The 25,481-nt window shown below is 37.3% G+C and overlaps 1 protein-coding gene across 6 annotated transcripts in view; it reads right to left on the bottom strand.

Annotated features, from left to right (window-relative positions):
* Nucleotides 1–25,481, bottom strand: part of foxn3 (forkhead box N3) — a 106,597-nt gene that overhangs the window by 41,825 nt on the left and 39,291 nt on the right. For all 6 annotated transcript variants that reach the window (XM_051869249.1, XM_051869250.1, XM_051869251.1 and 3 more), the window contains exon 3: nt 8,005–8,141. In XM_051869249.1, coding sequence (XP_051725209.1) covers nt 8,005–8,141 — 137 coding nt within the window. The remainder of the gene's footprint in view (nt 1–8,004; nt 8,142–25,481) is intronic.

Here is a 25,481-nt window from a genome sequence, read left to right on the forward strand (position 1 = left end):
TGTTCTGTATTATATTTAAAGTATAATAAGTAAAATAATTTCAAAATAAAATGCATAAAAAAATAAAAAAAAAAAATAATTTGCAATATAAAATACAAATAAAATATAAGTATAATAAAATAGAATATAGTAAAACATAATATAAAATATATATTTTATATACATAAAACTTAAAAAGATATAGCGCTGACCAAATAGGGCAAGTGACATTTCCATCAACTGGGCTGAAATTCTCTTACACAGCGGGGCCAACCTTACAGTTGAGCTGTGTCCTAGCATTGTGCCAGAAAGTTTTGCATGGGCAAGCACCACTCATTTTCTCCAAAACATGTAAAAAATCTATTTAAAACCTGTTGTATAACAGCACTTGAGGGGTGGAGGGGGAAGGGTTACATCAGGGTACAGGGCCTCATAGAGCCACTACCTCACCCTGCATATGCATATCCCAGTAATCTAAGCGGAAACAACCCCAACCGGCTCCTGCGGAACCTCTTTGAACCTGCTCTGTGGGAACGTGGCTCACTCCTTCAGCTGAAATGCTTTTTAATGAAATGTTAACGCCAGTTATGAGAGCCAAAACCTGTTTCTTCAGGGCTCTAGAGTCGGAGCATTTTCAAAAATGTTAACATCAATAAGGAAGGGCACTCTTTTGCCCTTGGTGGATGTTTGAATGTAAAACACATGTGCCACCGGCTGGAGTCTTGCTGGGTATATTTTCCATCTATTTTTAATCCGGTGCGCTCTGTCTGTTTGCTCTGTTAATGCAAACACTCACACCTTTCAAGGAACAGCCGCTTTCTCCATCTCCATCAAGAGCAGGCCTGGGTTATTCATTTTTAAACAAAGCTTACCTCCTTTCGCTTGATTCTATAATCTCGTTTCAAATCCTATCGCCCACTACATTTTCCTTTTACCCCTACAATCGCAATCCTCTTTAACTAATCTAAAGTCTAATTGGTGCCAGCACCAGTTCTCCCCTGTAGGTTACTTCTCGCCTTGAGGATTTTAACTTTTGTTCCTGTGAAATCTGAAGCGGCTCTTGCCCGGGCTCAAGGCTCACAATGAAGGCCTTTTCAGGGCTAGAGGGTTGTGAACACCGCACACAATTAGTGGAAGGAATTTCGGAGCAGTATCTTGCAGGTTTCCTAAAAGCAGAAGAATTCCTTGAAACATGAAAACATGTTGCATAATAATATGAGCATAATTATAACTTATTTTGACTACACCCCTGTATACTCTTAAAAATAAAGTTTTTTTTTTTAATTGGCATCAATGTTTCCATGAAGAACCTTTAATGCCAATGGAACCTTTCCATTGCACAAAGGGTTCTTTATAATGGAACCCAAATCCGTTCTTCTATTGCATTGCTACAAAAACCCACTTTTAGAACCTTTATTTTTAAGAGTATAATGGCGAAACTCAAAGAAAGTGTATTTACAATAAGGGATTCAACTGTACAAACAACTAAATCAGAAGCTGGAGGGAAGTGGTTTTAGAGCTCAAAAAAATACAGCTCATGGAACCAGACGGAATATTTTCCACAGACTTTTAACAGGAAAAAGGCAGGCTGTTGACAAACCTCCAAAAGAACAAAAATACCTCAAAGACAATAAATCTCCACAGATGCGCTTCCAATGACTGCTTACCACCACCCAAAAAAGCCACAATCTTCTACAACCTTCTTTTTGTTTCTCTAAATCACCTAAAAAGACACACACAAAAAAAGATCTAAGAGAAACTAAATAAGATGTTTGTGCATGCTAAATAAATTAAAGAAATACTAACTCATTCCTAAACCCTCAAAATGCCTCAACCGCCCCTAAACCTTCTCTCCACAAAGCATGTTCTTCTCTGGCCTACGTTAATCAAAGAGACATGTGACATGTTCCATTGGAAGGTTCATCAGTCTGAGCTGCCGAAAAGCTAATATATCTCTTAATTTTATAGGCAGAGGAGTTCTGAGCACACACTGAGAGTTTCTGCCAGATATGGAAGCCCCATCATTTACACGGCACCGGCCATTAGAGTAAGCGTGGAAAAGTGGGCGATCTTGTCATTTAGTGTTACTGAGAAGACTTGAAGGCAGGAAGGGTGGGGGCAGAGGCACGCAAACAAGCCTGGAAGTCTGGGAGAGAAAGAAGCTAAACAAGACAATACCGAACTGGGGCTTTGCATGAGCTTGTACATTGAATTTGTTTTCTTAGTAATGCATTTTTACCCACGGGCTGAAGTGACAACTATTAAAAATGAGAACTACGTCAGTCTCAGTGCATTCAGCGTTTTTTTTTTTTTTTTCTCTTCCCCCTCGCTTTCTTTCAGGGCTTCTTCAAATTCACAGTCCCATTTAAAATTAATCTCCTAAAGCAACTGGACCTCCAGTTGTCATCTCCAATAATTCACGCATCCCCGAATTTTTATGAAGACAGACAAATGCAGGTATAGAAAACCCTAAAATAGGCTCCAAGCCATCCGCGGTTGCCATGGAGAGTTGCGTGTTTCCAGGGCGATAGTGTATTTCTCGAGCGCTAATGGCCTGTCCTTTTGCCAGGCAACAAATAACCCTGTGATGCAACTGCACCTGTCTCAGCTCTGTGTTACCATGGAGGCGTTCCTGTTGCTATGACGACCATCACGCTAATAACCTCGCAAGGGCAAACATGCATTGGTGAACTCCGAGGCCCAGCTGTTCCTCCTGCGCTCTCGTTGTGTCTCTCAAATTCTCTGAGCATGTTAAGGAATGTTCGTCTACCTGAGCCCATGTTACACAGCCTCTTAAAGGGGACACGTCCATTATTTTTTTTTCCTTAAAGGGATAGTTCACCTAAAAATGAAAATTATCCCATTATTTTCTCACCCTCAAGCCATCCTAGGTGTATTTGACTTTCTTCTTTCAGCCGAACACAATCGGAGTTATATTAAAAAAATATTCTGCCTCTTCCCAGCTTTGTAATTGGAGTGAATGGCGCCTGAGTTTTTGAAGCTCCAAAAAGCACATCCTTCCATCATAAAAGTAATCCATACGGATCTAGTGGGTTTATAATTGCCTTCTGAAGCAAAGTGATGGGTTTTTGTGAGAAAAATGTCCATATCTAAAACTATAATCAGTTCTAGTAATGGCCGTACACGAGTCTAGATCCAGCAGAAGAGTGACCTCTGACCTGACGTATGACACACCGACGAACGCGGAAGCACAGAGTATAGAGCAAAACAAAACACCGGTCACAAATTAGAAGTCTAAAACAAAAATTTGTAAAGAGAAATGTCGGAGGATCTCAATATAAGAGAAGAGGAGCTTGAGTTTGTTGCCCAGCCCTATTTGTTTGAACTGCGAAAGGCATCTACTCTCACCTAAGCTTACGCTACTCCTACATCCTACGTCACGCGTTGGGTCGGAGGTCACTCTTCTGCTGGAACTCGACTTGCATACGGCCGTTACCAGAAGCCAGTGATTATAGTTTAGTAATTTAGTGACTACAGTTTAGTCATTTTTGGGTGAACTATCCTTTTAAGTCCACCTATAATGTTCGTAAAGGTTTCTTACATCAAATACAGCCATTTTCCACCGTCTCTGAACTTTACGCCACGTCCTAACCCTGCACAACACGACAACAATGAAAACATGGAATTTCTTGCAGTTTCTGTATAAACCAGCCATGATGCAGACAAAATGTTTTTGCTGCTGTAAGTCTTTCAGACTTCTATGTTTTGCATTTATATTGATTCATTTGTGGGAAAGTGTTCTTTCATTCTCATCCACAAAAAGTTAAATATGATGAAATATATTCCATATGACCTATAAACCTTCAAAATTTTAGGCTTTTTAAACTTTTCATGACTTTATAGCGAGTTACAGTTATTGTACACTACTGTGCAAATTGTGGTCGGTAAGATTTTTTTCTTATATTTGTTCTTTAATAAACAGTAATGTTGTGAAACTTTTTTCCATTTTATATTTCAAAATGTAATTTTATTCTAATATGCTGATTTGCTGCTCAAGAAACATTTCTATTGCAATTCTGCATCCTGTTTGCTGCTTGATTATAATAAAATTCAATTAAAACTGAACAGAAGCTTTGAGTTGTGAACTTTAGAGAATGTCTACATAGTAAACAAAACTATTCTACTTCAAAAATGATGTCCAAAAATTCATGTTTTCCATGATCTTCTGCCCCCCTTCCCAAGGGTCACAGCTGGGGTATCCAGTTTGTTGCTGTGGGCCCCATTGAAATTGCAAGTTTTTTTTTTTTTTTTTTTTTTGGCAGGGTGTCTGCCTCGGTCCCACTCCACACACATACCCATCTACAGGTACTGATGACATCACCAGAATAGACCATGCATTCATCCCATCTGTCTACCTGACCAGCGTGCGGATAAAATAGAGCCGAAGCCCCTAGCTTACTCGCATGATCTAATAATCTCTACGGTATTGATGTGATTACAAAAAAAGCAAAGATGAAAGAGTGGTGCGTTAAAAAAAATTAGCAGAAAAGAGGAGTGTGTCAGTCTATGACTCAGCTGATTCGTGTGAACCTTAGGAATGCTATAAAAAGCTTCATTCGGCTTCCTGGGAGCCTCAGTGGCTAGATAAACACTTTATTACACACTGCTACACGCAGATCCACCATCTGGCCTGAGAGAGAGAGGAAGCCAAGCCTGTGTGTGCCTAACACTACAGTGCTATCTCTGCTACCTTACACACACACCTCACACCGGGGCCGTCAGAACAATCTGAAATGAGAGGGCGGCACATATTATAAACCTCAGCAACTTATGAATATTAATTAGATAAGGTAAAGTTCGGTCAATAAGAGTAACTGATTTGCTAAAAAGGCAAATGCTGAAAGGCTTGCCTCTTCCGTTCGTTTTTAAGCACCCAATTTACACTGCAAGTAAACATCGCATCAGATTCATCAGACTCTTGAGTTGGCCGCATGGCTCTTTGGATTAAAAAAGTTCTTAATGTTACATTATAAAGTTCAGATCTGTATATCGGTATCATCTGTTAAAACAGAAAAAGAAAAACTCTCCTGGGATTTTTAAAGCAGCACTTACCAAAATCTAGAGATTTAAAACTTCTTTTCTGGACCTTAAAAAGGTTTTCCTATGGCATTAGGCTGTAAAACCTTTTCTGGCTCTAATTGGAAAGTTTATTTTTAAGAGTGTATCTTTGAAAATAGCATTTAGAGGTTGTTATAGGCTGTTGTTTTGAAGAGGTGTAAGCTAGAGGGACCGTCCTCTGTGATCTCCTCTTCCCACAGGGCCTTCGAGTCTTGAACACCTGGTGCTAATAACCAGACTAGTGCTGTTCCCACACAACATTATCAGTGAAACACTCAATACAGAAGGGGAATTCACTGAGAATGAACTGCGCCTGTCTGCGCTGTTTTAGCACCTGATTCACTAAAGAAATTATGCGTATTAGGTAACGGCACAAACACAGTAAAAAAAAAATTATAGCGAAACACACAACAGAATTCCATTTCTTTTAGGCTGGTTCTAAGCTCTGAAATGCTGAAAATGTCTTGATATACCCATATGGCAAAACAACATTTTTTCTGGCCAAAATATATTTAAAATATTTGCTCAATGTATGTCAGTAAACAGTCTGGCTTAAGCAAGAAAAAAAAAAAAAAAAAAATTTAAACTTTCCAATGCCAAAATATATTACAAAACTGATATTAGGATTAAACTTGTACTTAAAGGAGCAAAAAAAATACATTTTTAATCTTAAAATATGTTTTTTTTTTTTTTTTTTTTTTTTATACAACAGTTCTTTCCAACGCTATCTCACGACCAATTCGTTCGTATTTTACGAGGTGGCTAATTCGTATGAATTCATACGACCTCACTCGTACGAATTTGTACGATTTGTCTAAACCCCAGTGACGGGTAGGTTTAGGGAAAGGGTTTGGGGTAGGTAATTCGTATGAATTCATACGAATTTGTCAACACGTAATATACGTACGATTTAGCAAAAAAACTTATGAATTCGTATGAGTGAGGTCGTAAAATACGTACGAATTGCCGTGAGATCGGGTTGGTTCTTTCTGGTTCTCGAATCTGATTGGCTGAGAGCGGTGCGATATTCTAGTGATAACGGCACTCCTACCTTTTCACTGTTGCTTGAAGCGACTGTCATGGCGGCCGAGCAAATCCACCATATTTTTTATAAATACTTCATTTGTACCACAAACTGTAGTTTCTGTATTTTTTTAGGTGAGAATGTAGTTGTTTAGACCTGAAATATGTGACTTATATTTAATCATAGCACCTATTTTACTATTTGTTTTGATGCTTTTGCAGATGCGAGCTCCAGGCCGTCAGCAGCCATTCAGTGCTCGTGTACCCGCAGAGAACAGCTTAATCTCGGCTAGTGCTTCGGGGATTTGCCGCTGGCTATTATGTAGATAGTGGCTAAAAATATCATTAACTTTATATTTAGGGTATATTTAACTTAAATCCTGTACTAGAGCACTACTTTTGTACGTTTGACTAAATTGTTTGCTTGTGTTTTTTTATTATTATTATCATTTATTTTTTGCTTGTGTTTATGTCTTTTATAATGGCTATTGTTGTTAATTTAAATATTGTTGTTCAATAAATTTTTTATATAAATAATACGCCCTATTTGGTATTGAGAAAGGGTCCGTCAATAGTATCAGTGAAAGTTACATTATTACAACATTAGATGGCGGCAAAGACTCTCTTTATGAGTGAGTCAGAACAAGGAAGTTGTTTTAATGCTGTGGGAAATCCCTTCAACTTTTAAAAGGACGAAGGCACTTTTCCCAGCGGACATTCAAACTGATGTTTTATAATGGATATAATATTATAGACATCGACCTGAAGAATGAATGCTGTATCAGATGCAGGTAATACACTCGTTTAGTCGATTTCAGTGGGGTGTACTCATTTTTGCATCACCCTAATTTGAGTAAAACTGAAAATTTTGCTCTCTAAGTTATATTATTAACCTTACTTTCATGTTATAAGTTAAACAGATGTATATAAAACTTAGTCTTGGCAACATTTTGGAAATTGTTTTTGTGTTCATTGAGATATTGTTTAAAATGTTACTTTTCAAAGGGGGTGTACTCATTTGCACTGAGCACTGTATGTATGTATATATATATATATATATATATTCTTATTTAAGAAGACTGATTTGCCATGTGCAAAAGCTTTGAAAAATCTTTCAAAACCAATTGTCAATCCTCTCAAAAAGTTTCTCATCAGGTATGTGAAGATTTTTACTCAGTGTTCTGTGGCACAGTTTGGCAAACAGTGCAATTTCACCTCCTGCACACATGCGTTTTGGGGGAAAAGTCTTTTTTTAAAAAAAGAAAAAAGAAATTACCTTATTCAGCATTTGTTTGTCGAGCTGTGAGATTTCTGCCTTGATGAGGCAGCAATGTGCTTGTAGCATGCACTTACTGCTGATCGGAGAAATGCAGGCCGTCGTGACAAACCCTATCCAAAAAACATCTGAGCGCGGCTCTCTTCACCGCCTCATTCCTTAATCATCTCGCCATGCTTGAGCAACACCTGAAACCCACCCCCAGCCGATCTCTCTTACTAGAGCTGTCCGGTTTAATTCAATCTCTTTAAAAACATCCATCTCTATTTTCCCTTTCTAGCCACTGAGCTTGAGCTATCAACCTTAACAAAGGATATGGAACAAATGGGCGGCCATTTGTTCCATATCCTTTGTTAAGGATGATATGCCAGTTCGAGTTTTACAGTAAAGCAATTATTTTGTCTTGCACAGACGAGTGGCTGGGAGCACGCAGACCTGTTAGGATCAAAATGAAATGGAGCGGTGAGGGAGCCTCTCGGAACCCAACGCCAGGTCTCGATCTGACAGCTCCGCTCAGCTCGCAGCCGCCGCTGCCCGTGGGTTCCGCTGCGAACCGATACCAACAGGGACAAGCGCGCAACACAGAGATGGAGAGAGATATTTGGTGAGGTTTAAAGATCGATGTGTCTAGTGGGCCGGTTGCCTACCTTTGATATGCCTGAGGAGAGGTGGGAGGCGTGGTGAACACCTGGGAATAAGGATGATAAGGTGTCTTCTTCAGCGCCTGGATGAGATTCTGTCTGTATTCTGGGTCTATGCACCACAGGGAGCCTTTCCCGATACTCTGTGGAGGAGGAAGAGAAATACAGACAGACATATTTAGTCAGGACAGAAAAAGAAAAGAAACTAAACGTGTACAATAAAGACTAGAGCACCTGCCAGAACTGGTCAAAGATTTCAGCTGTCACTGTCTTGTAGTAAAAACTAGTGTTTGCTTTCTTCTACATTCACCTTTTTGTTCAGTTCAGTTATTATGGTGTGTGAATTTTTTAATGTAGGAAACGTATTTATGAACATCAGTTACTGTCTTGTACATCCATTTGTAATGTTAATTTACTTCACATCTGAAACATCAGATCATCAGGTAAAGAATGAAATCATGAATATTCAATGATGGATAGCTGAGCATATAAATATAGCATTTTTTCATTTTTCTTTCTCTTGAAAAAGGGTCTGTCTAAAGTATTCAAATCCTAGTAGCATTTTAGGCATCGAAAGTGTGCTATGGTCAAATTCTAAAGCAGCATCACATGATGCATCCTTTGCAGATTATGGAATCCCAGAATGCATTGTGGTGAGATCACTGAGAAAAAAAAAAAAAAAAAAAAAAATCCAACATGATGGACAGAAATGTCAATACTGTAATTCTGACAAAAATATAAAATATAGTGTTAATATATAATATTTAGTAAATATTAATTCATATTTATTAAACTAATATATTTATATAAAAACATTTATTAAATATTCTAAACATTTTAATATATTTAAGATAAATTAAATATTGACTAAATGTAAACATTAAAAACATTAATATGAAACATTAATTTTATAATATTTTATGTCAGTATTGCTTACACCAAATTTTGCTCAACCCAAATTTTATTCAACTGTACGAGTATTATTTGTGTGACGCAAGTCAACAGTGTGCAAATGGCACTGTTTAGAGAAATATGAAGGTGTGTCCAACACTTCCGGTCACTTTGTTGCTGCAAATCACTTTAAATACAAATACACATCTTACATGGTAAAGCAAAATGTTTATTCAATGAATTTCTGGGTTAATGGTTTGCTCTGGCTGCAAGATAAGACTGAGTTTGTTTGGTCCAGTACAGTAAGGGAAGAAATGAGAACCTGCCCACCTGCATTACCTTGACCTTCACATTCTCCAGTTCATTAGTGAAATTATGCATCATGAAACCAAAAAGTGCAAACTACAGCTAGCACAGATGCTACAGACCACTTGGTCAAACTCAGCATTTTAAAAAAAAACAGCATAGTGAGAGAACGCTCCCAGTATATAAATTACCTCTCCTGACAGATGCTGCTGAAAACGAGGAAACAGCAAAATGTCACTTTGAAAGTGATATCAGGGGAAAATTACTTGAGCTCATTAGTACGGACTACAATCAGTGTCATGTTACTAAGCCCCATTTTTCAGTTCAAAGTTATCCCTATACTGTCAGAGATTTACACAATCAGCAAACCACAGCGACAGAACAAAGTGTAGACTATCAGAGTGCTTTTGTAAAGTAAAAGCCATTTCCTTTCACTCAGGCACTTCAAAGCAGTGGACAGCTTGTGCTGTTTTGTTAGACAGACTGTGTGTTCTCAATGAATCAATAGTAATGACCTTCAGATAACTGACAGAGAGTCATACTGTGTGCCCTGGGGTAAAACACACACACACTGGCCTCGACCGTGTTGTCACATATTCAAACTTTGCGTAACAAAATAACTGGACGTTGCTTTTACAGGAGGTTTCGTTTTCATTAACTAAAAGCACTGCAATTGGGCGTCCCTACTGACCGCTGTTTATCACTTTGAGTTAATTGAGTGTTTTTTGAAGGGGCCAAAATATCTTTAACAAAAAGGTGCTATGAGATTTTTTTCAGCGTGAATACTACACTCCCCCGACAAGGGCTAAGAAACGATAACACACTCTATTGATTGCAGCAAACCCCAAAGCGAGCGCTCGGCTCTTTACCCACAGTATTTGGCTTCAGTGGAAAGATTTGTACCAGCACAAGTCAAACAATTCAAACCCTTGGAGTGTTTTAGCAAACAAAATAAACAGCACATTTATTGGACTCATAATTCATTTACACTCACGTCACAATGTTTAAAAGCTTCACCAGTAAAACCTAAAATACACAAGCAACAATAAAATATGTATCTAAATATAGATAAATTGCTATAATATAGTGTTTAATAGCATGGAATTAACAAAGAATGTTTAACTTTTAACAATTAACTTGTGAAAGTACAATGACTGTTTATTATAGTAACACTTTACAATAAGATTCCATTAGTTAAGGTTAGTTACATAATTAAACATTAATTAATATAAATACAACTAGTTAGTTCATGTTAGTTCAGGTTCATTAAATATATAGTCCTCTCATGAAACTCTAGATGGCACAGGCTGATGGGTCTTAATGCAAGCTGATGATAATTACAGCGTTAACTACTGGCACAAGCTGATTGGTCAAAGTCACATCTGCAGCCAATGAGCTTGTTGCTCACACATTTAAATGGCCGGTTACATTCACTATAGGGGCTTTCGCAAAGGAGAAACCTTTTCATAATTCCTAGAACTATTGGCTTAAGTACCCAGGTTTTGCCATGTTCGCACCACATTAAATAGGAACGATTTTAGTTCTAGGAACGATTTTAGTTCTAGGAACTCCTTTTGGGGGAACTAAATTATCTCCTACTTCAGAGTAGGGTCTAAACCAGCACTATAGGAACTATCAGTGACGTAAGTGTACGTTGATAAATTATGCGTTTACATTCCATCTCCGTTATCAAAAAACCAATGACACACAACAAACACAGCTCCGATCACGGCGTCTACCATCCATGGGTTTTTAGCGTTTGTAAATGCCGTGCTTAAAGACGCCGCTGTCGCTGATTCAGAGTTCCTATTCCCGGTGCGAATGCAACCAGGAACATGGCCCGGGGGAGAAATTAGTTCGCGGGGAACTATCCTAGTAGCTACTTCCCAGAACTATTCTGTGCGAAAGCCCCTTATAGCAGTTTGCAGCGTGCTTCAGAGTTCCTCTAAAACCCTCCACCTTCCCCAGCTCCACCTTTATAGATCTGCTATAGGTTACTGATATATGCTATTTGTGCAGCAGCACTATGTCCTACTGGCAGCAGAGTTTCGGCGTATGTATTGGCAGTAGCAAGTTCCTGTACCTGGTCTGCAGCAGCAGCAATAATCTACAGCAGCAGCAGCATAGCAGATCTATTCCAAGACCAAATACATTAACAATGTCATATCCATTACCATGCTAACAATCTTCCGAGAGTTGTCATGACAGAACTAATGTTAACAGATACAACTTTTAATTTTAATCAGGTATTAGTAAATGATGAAATTAACATTAACTGAGATTAATAAATGCTTTAGAATTTTTTTTTTATTGTTAGTTCATTTTAACTGATGTAGTTAGCTAATGTTGTTAACCTTATTATTAAGTGTTAACATTATAATAATTATTGATAGATAATTGGATAGTAGGCTTATGGAGAATTGTATTGTGTCATGTAATATTTTCCAGAGGGAAAGGTCTTTTTTCCCTGGCAAAAAAATTCAATTTTCTTCTGAAAGCAGTGAATGCATTTATTCTTAGCACAAACTGACATTCTCCACCTAATTAAGCTGTCAACTTTCCATCAGTGTGTTTTAAACCATACCTGGACCAACCACAAAGATAAATTGCACCATGAAATTCAATCCTTAAATGGTCTGTCCAGTAGATGCTCTGATGGAAATGAAAAATAGAGAAGTTAAAAGAAATGAAAAGGATGAAGGAAGGGAAAATATAGCAACTAAAGAAAGAATATAATAATAATAACAATAATTATTATTATTATTATTATTGCTAAAAATAATAAAAATGAAAACAATAAAAAAAATTGTGTGCTAGATTTTTTTCTTACCTTACCAAACATTACAAATATGCTAAAATAACTGAAAAAGCTGAGTGTATTGGCATCTTTGTCTCTTGGGAACAGGCAAAAGTGTGAGATTAAACAAAGCCAATCAATTCTTAATACCATAGCACCATAAATCGTAGGACACAAGCCCTGCAGGAAAATCTACTATTGTTGAATTGACTAAAGTCAGTTTCTCACCTGAAAATGACATTACAACAGAAAAAACCTATTGATGAGTTAAACTTGCACCCCTGAAATATTAGTTATATGCCTAAATATGCAGTGATTATGATCTCAACTGATGTATTTGAGTACTATGCGTACGTGTAGTCACAATAAAGCTTCCAACAGGGACACATCCAACTTTAAAGGGTGTGATATGTGATCCTCCGAGCATCAGATTATTCATATACGCTCCGTGGAGAAGAGCCTGCACTGGTCTATCTTTCCAAATGTTCTGTAATCAGGAGAAATCAATAGGTTTCAGAGCACTTTGCCTCAGATTTATCTCCATCTCCTGACAGCTGCTGTGTCCGTCTGAAGGCCAGCTCAATGGCACCAGCCAGTAGAGTCTCCAATCAGGGAGAGGGGGTGAAAAAGGGAAAGGAGAGCCAAGGAAAAGGGGGGGAAAGCACTTGGATTACACTGGTCTCCTAGGCAACAGGCAATGGTGGAGTATATAAAGACTGTTTGATAGTCTTGGCAGAGAGATCTTTCATTCTTCCTAAGAAGCACAGGCCTCAGAAGATGCTATATTCCATTATAAGAAGTAAAGTTAATCCTATCAGTTCCCAAGCAAGACGAAAGACCTGCTATTATGAAGCACCCCCCTCCCCTCGCCCCGACTGTCCAGAGTCCCCCTTTTAATGCTCACGACTTTAAATATGTGAAAATGGAATTGTGAGGAAATATCCAACCCTAAGACAAGTTTTGGAACCATCGTTATGAAATAACAGTCAACTATTTCATGTTAAGCAAAACTTAATTTTATTAAAGTTTTCTTTATTACAACTGCTCAGATTTAAACAAATACCTAATTTCAGCATGTAACTTAAGACACGTTTGTGCTACAGACGTGCGATAACTCAAATCATATGCCTCGATAAGGAGAGGAAAGAGTGCTATTACTTTTTAAGCTATAACTTTTAAATAAAAACAGTGTTATTTTAGTATTCATATATGGTTTTTATTAATATTTTGAATTTAGTTTAAATTTTTTATTTTAGTTTACATTTTTAGTAATTTTGTTATGCGCTTTTTTTCTGTTAACTAAAAATAAACAGACATTTTTTAAATTGAAATACAGCTAAAATAAAATAGAAATATTAGATGCACTTAAACTGAACAAAAAATTAGGGTTAATTTATTTTAATTTCACTTTTAGTTCAGATTAAGTTTTTATTTAATTTACAATTAGTCATTTTACTGCTTCAGTGTAATTTGTTTTTATTATTATTTAATTTAAGTTGTTCATCTAATACAGTATATTTTTAGTTAACAATAATAAACCTGTTTCAAGTGCACAATATAACAGTATCATATCAGTTATTGGCCGAGATTTTTTTTTACATTTATTAGTCGATATTGAAGTTATATCTTTGGCGTCATCTAACATTCACTTAAAGTTAATCTGAAAAAAAGTAACTTCTGAATATAATATAATCTGACATCTGAAAGAGATATTCATTTTCATACTGTACATTATAATTTTTTGATGTATTTCAAATTCACTTATAGCTTACAAAATTATTCCTTTTAGTGTTTTATTTTTAATTTATTTACACAAAATTGTAGAATTTAATATTGACTATTTATCAGTCACTAACCAAACCATGAAAAGCTTTCAACCAAACAGGTGAAAAAAAAAAAAAAAAAAAAAAAATTACTTTGAATGAATGAGCCATTTTTAGGAGGGTTTTAGCATAGGCTCTTTTAAATTGGACCACTAATTAATTTCCTAGCAACCACATTGCAGCATGCTAACTACCACTCAGAACACCTTAGATGCTGCATAGCAACTACTTGGCAACCACTCATAACAACCCTAGCTAGCATTCTGGCAACTTTTACATATGCAAACATCGTTCACATTTACTTCAGAAAATCCAGTTTAGTACTGATCTTTACTGTGAAAGTAATGATATAACAGGGAGGAGAAGGAAACTGGATTGCGCTAGACAAAACCACCTCTATTTCTGGAAAAAAAAAAAAAAAAAAAAAAATCACTTGAACAGCACAGTGTGCTGACTTCCTAAATTAAGTGCGCTAATGCTCTCTTGGTAAGGTGATCTATATAAATGCAGACATCGACCGTGCTGAAACATGGATAAATCAAGGTGTCCAAAAGGACATCATTGCTTTGGTCTCCAAATCCCAGCAGTCATCAGCTGCAAATGGCTGCAGCCCCAGAGTCGTCATCTCCTCCGAGGCTCTGCGGCTTAAATCACATGAAGGAACAGAGTATCAGTGAGCTCGTTTTGTGATTGGTGGAGACACGATGACCTCGTTCATATTGGTTGAATTCTGCACACAATGGCATTTTTAAAGCAGGTCTATATTGTGCAGTTCTGCAGCGAAGCATTAAGGGGCCGATGACTCTACTCACCTTCAGAGGCTCTCAGTGCATTAGGAAGGGCATGAAAGGTCATTCATAAAGAGGGCGTTTGGGGAGGGGGAAGCTTGGCCGTTGTTGGATCTATTCAGTGAGATGAGTCCAACACATCACCCCCATCCAACTCTTGCTCTCTCCTTTTTTTTTTAAGGATGTGCAACTCATTCTGAAAGCTGAGTAGAGCCTGAAGATGCACCATGGCAGTGTCTCAGAACAACAATCCACACCTCCAACAATCAACACAAACGCCTGCTCCAATGAACCTACTTTCATCATCCATCAAAAACAACAATGCTATGAAAAAGATCAGGGGCCTGAAGAAAACCTGTGAAAAATTTCTTCTTAACTGCTATTTTCTTCTTATTTTCTAACTTGATAGATAAGAATAGATAAAAAAGATAAGAATAGTTTGTATTCCCAAAAACTTTTTTTAAAAATGTTCTTAAGACAAAATTTAAGAAGTAAAATAACCTTTAAACTGTCTTAAATTCCCAAAAGTAAGATGTTTAATGAAATTATTGGGTTGTTTCAAATATTAGGCATTACAACATAACACCAGCTACATATAATATACATTACTAGTAGACTACTAGTAGTCATAAAAACACTAGAGTGAACGTGTGTATACATGATGTGCTCCTTTTAACCCTTAGACGCTTACCTCGAGTCTTTAGTGACCCAGGATGTCATTCACTACCCTCCACCTCATTCATCAACCTTCTTAGTATTCCTCAATCAATTCATTATAAATAATAGAACAAGAAAAAATAATAAATATATTTTTTTGTAAAAACTGTTTAGGGTCGCTAATGACCCGAAGTGTGTAACAGTGTAAGTATATATTTTTTTCTGCACAGCAATAATTGAATCTTTGATGACTGAATAAGTGCAATTCACCTTTATTCCACAAAGTGGCAATGTCTGATACACAATGATGAAGTGACATTTCACTCATAGTCACTGCAGGCAGAAAACAAAAGAAAATGAAGTCATCAGCAAAACTTGAAATGGCTAAGCAGAGCAAGTACTGAACACAATCAAACATTAGTGTCACTGTCACTTGATGGTGCATCTGGTGAAGAAGCAGTCAGCGATCAAAATATTGATTTTGAAGATGTTGAAAATTATAGTTTTGAGAATATGTTTGAAATCGTGAAATATGAGCCAGATGCTGAATATAAATGAGCTTTGATGAGGACAGTGATGGTGGTATAAAACATCTGCTCAAACTGAACTCTTCCAAGCTACAAAAGGTTACAAAATATGCTTTATTTTATTCTTCTGTAATTGTTACTCTAATGTCAGGAGAATTTTATATTATCGCAGCAGGTAGAGATCCATCTGGTTTAGATATAGATTCGGGTCGCTAAAGACCCGAATATGTAATAACGATTGGCAAAATATTCATGCATTTAAGGGTTAACTAGAGCCAGCGAGGCAGCACACAGATACAGGACGCATTGACTCTAGAGAGAGCACAAGAAAGACAGAGCACAAACATATAGGAAAGGTCGGCCGTTGTACAGCCGCAATAACTATTTTAACTTGACACGGTGAATTAAAAACACAACGCTGAGTGATTAACTCCCATCAAGCCAGTCACGACGAAAGTCTGCACGGTTATTATGATATCTACAGTAATCTGCAGGCAGTGCAACTGTGCAAAAAAGACAGGCTTTGAGGTATTTTTCATTCAGTGATTCTTCAGCAATACCAGCCTTTTCAGTCAAATAACACCAAAGCCTGTCATTTTCTTCTTAAGAAAAAAAAAAATAATACGTTCTTAAGAAAAGATTCGAGAACTTTTTCAAGAATTGCACAGAATTTCACAGAATGAACACTCTTAAAAAGAATGTTCTTAACTTCTTAAGAAGATTTTCGTGAATCCTGTCCCTGGTCTAACAAAACAAGCGACTCACTAAATCAATAATTTAGTCCGACACCAAAGTTGGTCCCAATACCGAGGAAGTGGAGAGAAGAGCAAAGAAAAAACTTGGGTTTGCTAATGACCTGTGTAATCCTAATTAAAAAAGATTCCTTTGCAGAGCCTGAAGCCGTCCAGAGTACAGCAGATACAAAAGTAAAAGCTGATGACATGATAAATTGAGACAAGTTCTGTTCCCACAGCGCAGTCTGTGCCAGAACAGTACCCAAGACAGAGTGTATGTGGGTGTAGGAGTGTGTATGAAAGCGTGCGTGTATGAAAGAGTGTGTATGCCGCGCATGATCACCAGTGACGAAGGGTGGCCAGATAAAGTCCCGCTGAGATGTAGCCCCACTAAAATCACCCACTCTTGAGCAAACCGTGCCTCTTGGCGAGCACGCACCATGTTTATTCTGATAGTCACCGCACGCCGAGATCATACGCAAGCAATATGGTGTCCCCCACGGGTGCAGCATACGGCCACGAGGCATGAGGAGGCCAAGCTTTGGAATCAAATCAGTGACTCAACCTTGTGCAGGAAGTGAACAGACTCACACATGCCATCACATTTTAAACAAAGTGACCTTTTATGCGACTCGGTCTTTTGCCTGCTAACCACATCGAAAGGTTCCAATTACAGAAACTGCATAATGTACATCTATATCAGTGTGGGTGGAGCCATGAAGGATTAAGCTTCAAGATGAGCTATGCATCAAAGAGCTGTATAAGTTTGATCAAATACCCAAACCTTTAAGTATGAGCAATAGACATGGAGAAAAAAAAGCAGTGCACCCCTGCTGTGCATATTTTGTTAATTTGAAAAAAAGCTGTTGTGGAGGGAGACAAACAGACACCGATATCACGAGGACAGCTGAGGTTCACTTGCATATCAGGCACCTGAAGCTCCACCAAAAGGCACAGACAATTGACAAAAGACGTTGATTTCCATAATCAGATGGTAAAGATTTCTATCACACAGATTATCTCATTTAACAACACTTCTCAACCTGACAGACTTGTATTCAACACACGAATTCAGACACTGCTCTGTCGGTGAAACGACCTAATGATGAAGCACTCATGGGGCTATATCGGTAACAGACTAACAGACAAGTCAAGCAATCTCTAAAATTGCTCAATTGTACAGCTGAAATGACAGCATTAGCTGCAATTATCCTTTCATCTGTTCCACGTTAGTCTTGTTAAAAGCGGTAGTCCCAACACAATCCGTGCAGTAGCCCAATTCTGCTAGGTTGTTCTTTTAAGCAATAGTTGTCCAGCAAATTAAATTTCTGTAATTATTTACCGTCATGTTGTTCTATTTGCCCTTCATTCTGTCGTGAGACACGTATTTTGAATGTAATTAATTTGTGGGATGACAAAGCTGAATCATTTCAGCATCATTACTCCAGTCTTCAGTGTCACATGATCGTTCAGAAATCATTCTAATATGCTGATTTGGTGCTCAGGAAACATTTCTTATTATCAATGTTGAAAACAGTTGTTATTTTTGTGGAAACCATGACTTCCTTTCTGGCTTTATATAACGCAATTCTGACTTTATATCATGCAATTCTGACTTTATAACTCGTAAGTCTGACTTTATAACTTGCAATTCTGACTTTATATCATACAATTCTGACTTAATATCACACAATTCTGACTTTAATACTCGCAATTCTGACTTTATATCACGCAATTCTGACTTTATATCTTGCAATTTTGACTTTATAACTTGAAATTGTGAGTTTATATCTCACAATTCTGAGAAAAAAAGTCAGAATTGTGAGATATAAACGCGCAATTGTGAGAAAAAAGTCAGAATTGTGAGATGATAAGTCCCAACTGCTTTTTTTATTTTTTATTTCATGGGGGAAACAAGCTTCCATAGGTATTGGCCATACAAAAAAAAAAAATACATAAAAATACAGCTATACAAAAAAATTGGATCTGAGCAATAAATCAGAATTACTGTAAGCATTTAGGCTTGCAGTGTGAACGTAGCCAAAATGTCATTTTTTATCAGTCATATGGCTTGGAACAACATAAGGGTGAGTAAACGATGAGGGATTTTTCATGTTTTGGGTGGACTAATCTTTTAATCATGCTTTCCTTTTGCAGGATGCAAGGTGCTAATAATGGTTTCTTATAACCATTAGAGCAAATATAGAACACTATAAAAAAAAAAAAAAAAAAAAAAAAAAACACCCAGTGAATGTTTTATTGTAAATTGAAATAAGTGGTCAGTGAGTCATTAGTCAAAAGACAGAGCACAGAATGCTCTTTCATTTTCTCTATCATCACAACCCACATTAATCATAAAAAGCGTTCACAGATCCATAAAGTTACCCAAAGTTTCCCTTCTTATCATCAAGACTAGTCTTATCTGTGCTGCCAAAACATTGGATAAACCCATGCTTGGACCTTACCAAGCAACAAATTAAGTTTTACAGTTAAATCTTCATCTTGCTCTCATTAAGAGAAAGTAAAAGATTCAGATTCTGGAAGGTGCTGACACCCTGAGAGTCAGCGCTCAGCTCCGCGTCTGCTATTGATCGGCAGATACTGTGGTGTCAGCATTAGGACCCCTGGGGAGCGGTCACATAACCCTTGGTAACACGGCGCAGCCTACAAAAGTTGGGCGGGCTGGTGACGTCAAAGGGAGGTTTGCGTGCAAATCTCCCACAGCTTCCCTCGCAACCAACATCTGTCCACAGGGAACATAACAGCTGGCCAGGGAACATGTCAGTGAGCAGGCCGGCTTTATCTTACATCAACCTGGTTTTCAGAGCGAGGGATAAATCGTGTCACACGGATCAGTGTTATCGCCGTAACCCTTCATGGATCCATATAGATGGGGATTTAAGAGCGAGGATCAGAGAAAGAGAAACAGAGAGTGAGATATATATATTTCTGACACACTGATCTCTAAATAATTAAACTTCTAAACTCAATCAAACAGCGAGAACATCAGCAGTACAGTGCTGACAGTACAGAAAATGCTACCCGCAACTGGAAATGCCAATAGCGTGCTCTTCCATCCTGTGTTTCTTTATAAACGACTTCGCTGTTACCTGTTCAACTGCAAATCTTGTGTAACCTTGTCCTGTTGCTATGGAGATGACATCAACAATTGTAAAGACACATTAATCATCAAAGCTCTCTCTAAGTATAAACACCAATGCATGTGCCTGTATGTGAAAGTCTTTGTAAGGGACACAAGAGCTTCGGAGATCCACCCATATAACCACCGCTCAGGTGCCAAGTTCAGATCCTGTGTTCATAACAGTGCCATGGAAACAAATGACAGGGTGTCATTTCTAGAGCACTCACTCTTTACCAGTCACTGTGCATTATAAGAACACGCACGCATGAAACCCCTAAAGAGTTTGCACCACTCTAGCGCACAGAATTTCAGTGCAAATCCATGGTTTATTTAACATACCCAGTTATAACAAGGTCGTGAGTTTGATTCCCAGGGAATGTATAAACTGATAAAATGTACCTTGAATGCAAAAAAAAGGTTGCTTTGGATAAAAGCATCTGCCAAACGCATTAAATATGAATATAAATATTTATCCAAAAAAAGATTTATCTAAAGTTTATTAGTATGTGTATTCCCTAGGAATCGAACCCATGACCTTTGTGTTGCTAGTGCCATGCTCTACCAGTTGAGGTACAGGAAAATAATTAAAACAAAAAATTAAATTATTGGAATGATAATTTTTTCTGATATCAAAAGTAAACTATTAAAAATATATGTAATATATGCCTGCAACCCCATTCAGCCATGACTTATTCACGATACAGCACTAGCCTTGTGTAAGTTTTTATAAAACAGTTACCACACAATACAAATATTAAAGCCAAAAATATGTATCAATGCAACTTTCATGAAGTAAAATCACTAAAGCATTCCTTCCACCGGAAAAAATAGTCCCTGACCATGAACAGCAACAGAAGTTACATTATTACACCATTAGATGGCAGCAAAGATTGTCTTTATGAATGAGTCAGTTAGTAGCGAAGACTTTTACATTGAAAAGACTGAATTGTTGTGAACACGGAACAAGACGCAGCTGACAAATGCTTCGACTAGCGCTGTAAGTCATGGGAAAACCCCTTAACTATTAAAAGGACAGGATAATACGTCGGACATTTAAACAGATTTTTTATTATGAACACAGGACTGACCTGAAGGAAAATGCTAAATCTGAATGCAGGTAATAAACTCGCTCACTCGATCTTTTTCTCACAATACTCTTCTACATAATAAGCTTCAATGAACAATATTAATTGAGAACATACAGTTTACATTGCTAAGAGTGGTTGCTAAGGGTGTTGTGTAGTGAAACACAGAACCGTTGGGTGAAGCGGTCATAGCCGTGTTTTATGGTGAATAAAACACAGCTACTGACCAATCAAGGACAGGAACTAACCGTTTTATAATATTTATTAAAATATATGATTTAACTATATTATCTAAATTAATTACACTACTAACATAATTCTTTACTGATCAAACACAGCTTGATTTAATGCAAATGAGGGTTATTACTGGATGTGCTGGATTCATAAATGTTAACACTACTTGCTTGACACAATTTAAGATGCACTACTACCAGCCAGAATGCTGGCAGTAAAGATATATATTTAAAAAGGTGTTGTTTGTACACATTTTTAGAGATTACTGAAGCAGTAATTTTAAGACCCCAGTGTGAAAATTGTACCTTTCGTTGTCTTTAGCAATTGTCTAGGCACATTTACGTGGATAAGGCGCAACTGCCCCATGCAACACTAATTTTGTTGCCACATTTGCACAGTTACCCTATTTGCATAATTCCTTTGTGAAACTGGTGCTAAAACAGTGCAGACAGCATGTGCAAATGATGCTAGCAGCGGGTGCAGCTCATGCTCAATCCGTAAAAAGCAAAAACAACATTTTCTTGAGGTCTGGATCTCTTAATTTGATTCTCCTCTTGGCCGAAATTAATTATTCCTCTGTAAACCCCTGGGGATTGTGCATCTATCAAATGTTTGTTTATTCAGACTCTTATTTTGCTGGTTTAATTTGCCCCTTACTGTCTCATTATGTAGAGTGATGCATGATTGCATAGCAAATCCACAATGAATCTGAAATTAAAACAGACTTAAAATAGTCATCTCATTCATTAAGTAGGCCAATGAGGCTAGAGAAATTAAATCAAATACCAAATGAACAGCTATACGGCTAATCATGACTTTCTGACCTAACAGAAACTTTTTAGTATGAAACAAACAACTCTGGAAAACTTAAGCAAACACTAGGTGGTAGAAACTCTGATGTTCTATTGGCTCTATGTTGAATGTCACATGAACAAACAGGAAAACAGGCCCACATCTGCTTGTCAGAGAAAGTGTTACAGCAGTATAAACTACCGGCAATATCTATGGACTTTTAGGAAGGAATTGAACAAACCTCTAAGCCTAAGAATTAAACTTCAGCATTTTCTAAGTGATCTGAGTAATAGTATTGACCTGGCAGACAATAAAAAAAAAAAAAACATATATGCTCACATCAAATGAGAGACCATAATTAAGGACTAGAGTATCATAGAGTCTTGGGGCTTTTCACCTGCTGGCACAGAAAGCAACTCCCTAGCAACCACCAAGTTCACCTAGCAATGCCCTAGTAACAATTCACCACACCCCTAGCATCATGGCAGCAACTTTTATCATGCAATCACCAACCAGCAACCACTTAGATCACACTAGAAATTGCCTAACAACACCCTAGTAACCATGCACAACACCCTGTCATCATGGTTGCAAGTTTTGCACATGCAAGTACCATCCAGCAGCAACCTAGATCTCTTTAGAAACCACCTTGCAACTCCCTAGTAACAATGCACAACACCTTAACATCATGGCAGCAAGTTTTGCGCATGCAAGTACCATCCAACAACCACCTAGATCACCCCAGAAACACCTAGCAACACCCTAGTAACTATGAACAACACCCTAACATCATGGTTGCAAGTTTTGCACATAAAAACACCATCCAGCAACCACCCAGATCACCTTACCAACCATCTAGCAACACCCTAGTAACAATGCACAACACCTTAGAATCACACCAAAATGATTTGCACAACCAGAATCATAGAGTAACAACCAAGTTCACCTAGCAATGCCCTAGTAACAATTTACCACACACCTAGCATCATGGCAGCAACTTTTCACATGTAATCACCAAACAGCAACCACTTTGATCACACAAGAAATTGCCTAACAACACCCTAGTAAGTAGTAACCATAAACACCCAGTCATCATGGTTGCAAGTTTTGCACATGAAACACCATCCAGCAGCCACAGAGATCTCCTTAGAAACCACCTTGCAACTCCCTAGTAACAATGCACAACACCCTAACATCATGTCGACAAGTTTTGCACATGCAAGTACCATCTAGCAACCACCTATATCACCCCAGAAACATCTAGCAACACCATAGTAACTATGAACAACACCCTAACATCATGGTTGCAAGTTTTATATGTAAAAACCACCCACATCAACTTACCAACCATCTAGAAACACCCTAGTAACAATGCACAACACCTTAGAGTGATGGCAAAATGATTTGCACCATAGAGTAACATCCAAGATCACCCTAGCAATGCCTAGCAACAGCCTAGTAACTATAAACAACACCCTAGCATCATGGTAGACATTTTTTCACATGCAATCACCATCCAGAAACCGCCTAGATCACAATAGAAATTGCCTAACAACACCCTAGTAACCATGCACAACACCCTGTCATCATGGTTGCAAGTTTTGCACATTCAACACCATCCAGCAACCACCTACATCACCCTAGCAACACCCTAGTAACTATAAACAACACCCTAGCATCATGGCAGCAACTTTTTCACATGCAATCACCATCCAGCAACCACCTAGATCACAACAGAAATTGCCTAACAACACCCTAGTAACCATGCACAGCACCCTGTCATCATGGTTGCAAGTTTTGCACATAAAAACACCATCCAGCAACCAACTAGATCACCTTATTAACCATCTAGCAACATCCTAGCAACTATGAACAACAACCAAGATCACGCTAGCAATGCCCAAGCAGCCACTCACAACAGGCAAGAACCACTTCTTCACATTTTGTTCAGAAAATGTAAAAAAATATATTGTTTTTGTTTTTATGCATTTCCTAAGTATATAATAAAGAAGTTTAAAGTTCCATGAAATATTCTTTGAGCAATAAAGAAAAAAGAGAAGAAACATTTAATTCCAAAAAGCCCAGAGCTCAAACTTACACAGTTCAGCTGAATAAAGAAAAAACAACTCAACTTTGTGAATCTCAGCAAGGAAATTAAATTCTGGATTTAAATAAAATTAGATGAGCACATTAAAAACAAGCATTAAAATGATATCTTGAGTTGAGTGCAGAGCATGGATATTGTCATCACAGCAGATGAAAAACACCCCCAATCCAAGATTTAAAATTTAATTTAAATTCAATATTAAGTCACCATAATGATAAACAAAGAACATGTGGATCGAGTCCCTCAAAACTCAAATATTTTGACCATGGCTAATAAAGAAAAAACATTCATTCTTTATGGACGCCCTGCAACAAAAGTCATGGAAGTGTTCTTATTGTTGTGGCAGGAGTGAAGGGGTTAATTGAGCGACACGGAGGGGCAGTGGCAGCCCACTATACTGCCATTTCTGGATTAGCCATTCCCAGCCAGAACACTTTCTCACACACATACACACACAAACACATCAGTTTCTCTGTTGCTACAGCAACAGCTTACTTTCCATGTCAACTGCAAAGCTGTTTCTATGGAGACACATATACAGAAAAAATTCTTTGCTCCACAGCCAGGGACCAGATGGCAGTGAACTGTAAGAGTCACATGGAATGGCTTTACTGTTCTGACTAACTTGCAGACACATGCACGCCATAAACGCACACACAGCATACTCTCAACATGATACACGCACAGGAATGCATTTATCAGCCTTTGCCAAGAATCAATCAATACTCAATAAGCATCTAATGAGTCCCAATTCATAAGCTTCATCCTTTTATCAAACAATTATAAAATCTCTTACAGGAATCAATTCAATCAACATTTACCCATATTAAAACCGAGATAAGTCTCATCCCTAAATATTGACATGTTCAGCACACTCCTGCGGCGTAGATTTCCAAAGCAACTCTTTTGAGTAGTTAGCTACAATACAAGCTAAAAAAAAAAAAAAAAAAAATTGCATTGAAGCTTTTTAAGCAGGCAAAATCTTTCTAATTATATAAATATCAAATGATAAAATTTGTAAAAAAAAAAAAAAAAAAGTGAACGAAAAGGTTCGATTCATTAATATTAGCAAATGCATTAGATATCATGAAAAATAAACACTGAAAAATAACTTACATAAAAATAAAATTACATGAAAGCTTACTGTGTCACCAAAAATTTATTTTAAAATCAAATAATTTTATTGGCACAAAGGATTTAAAGTAAGGCGACAACATCAAACTTAACGTGTAACATTTTTTATTACATTTTTTATTTTATTTTATTTTTAATACTATTTTATACATACATACATATATATATATATATATAAAATAAAAATAATTATTAAAAAATGTAAAAGTAAAATAAAACAAAGGTTTAAAAATGTCAAACTCGAAAGGGGAAAAGAATCAAATTGGTTGGTAAATCATCTTATTAAATGGTTCATTGACGAACCGCACAAACTAGTTCAGTGCAAATTAACTGGAATTCCCAGCGGCACTTGAAAAAACTTTATGTAGGTGCATTTACTTTGCTTTGCCACATCTTTGCTTCTAAACGCTATATACAATACAATTAGACTACAAACAGCAGTATAACATTTTGTTATTAACCTGTT

This window comes from Ctenopharyngodon idella, chromosome 17 (assembly GCF_019924925.1).
Source record: "Ctenopharyngodon idella isolate HZGC_01 chromosome 17, HZGC01, whole genome shotgun sequence".
In the NCBI taxonomy this organism is placed as follows: domain Eukaryota; kingdom Metazoa; phylum Chordata; class Actinopteri; order Cypriniformes; family Xenocyprididae; genus Ctenopharyngodon; species Ctenopharyngodon idella.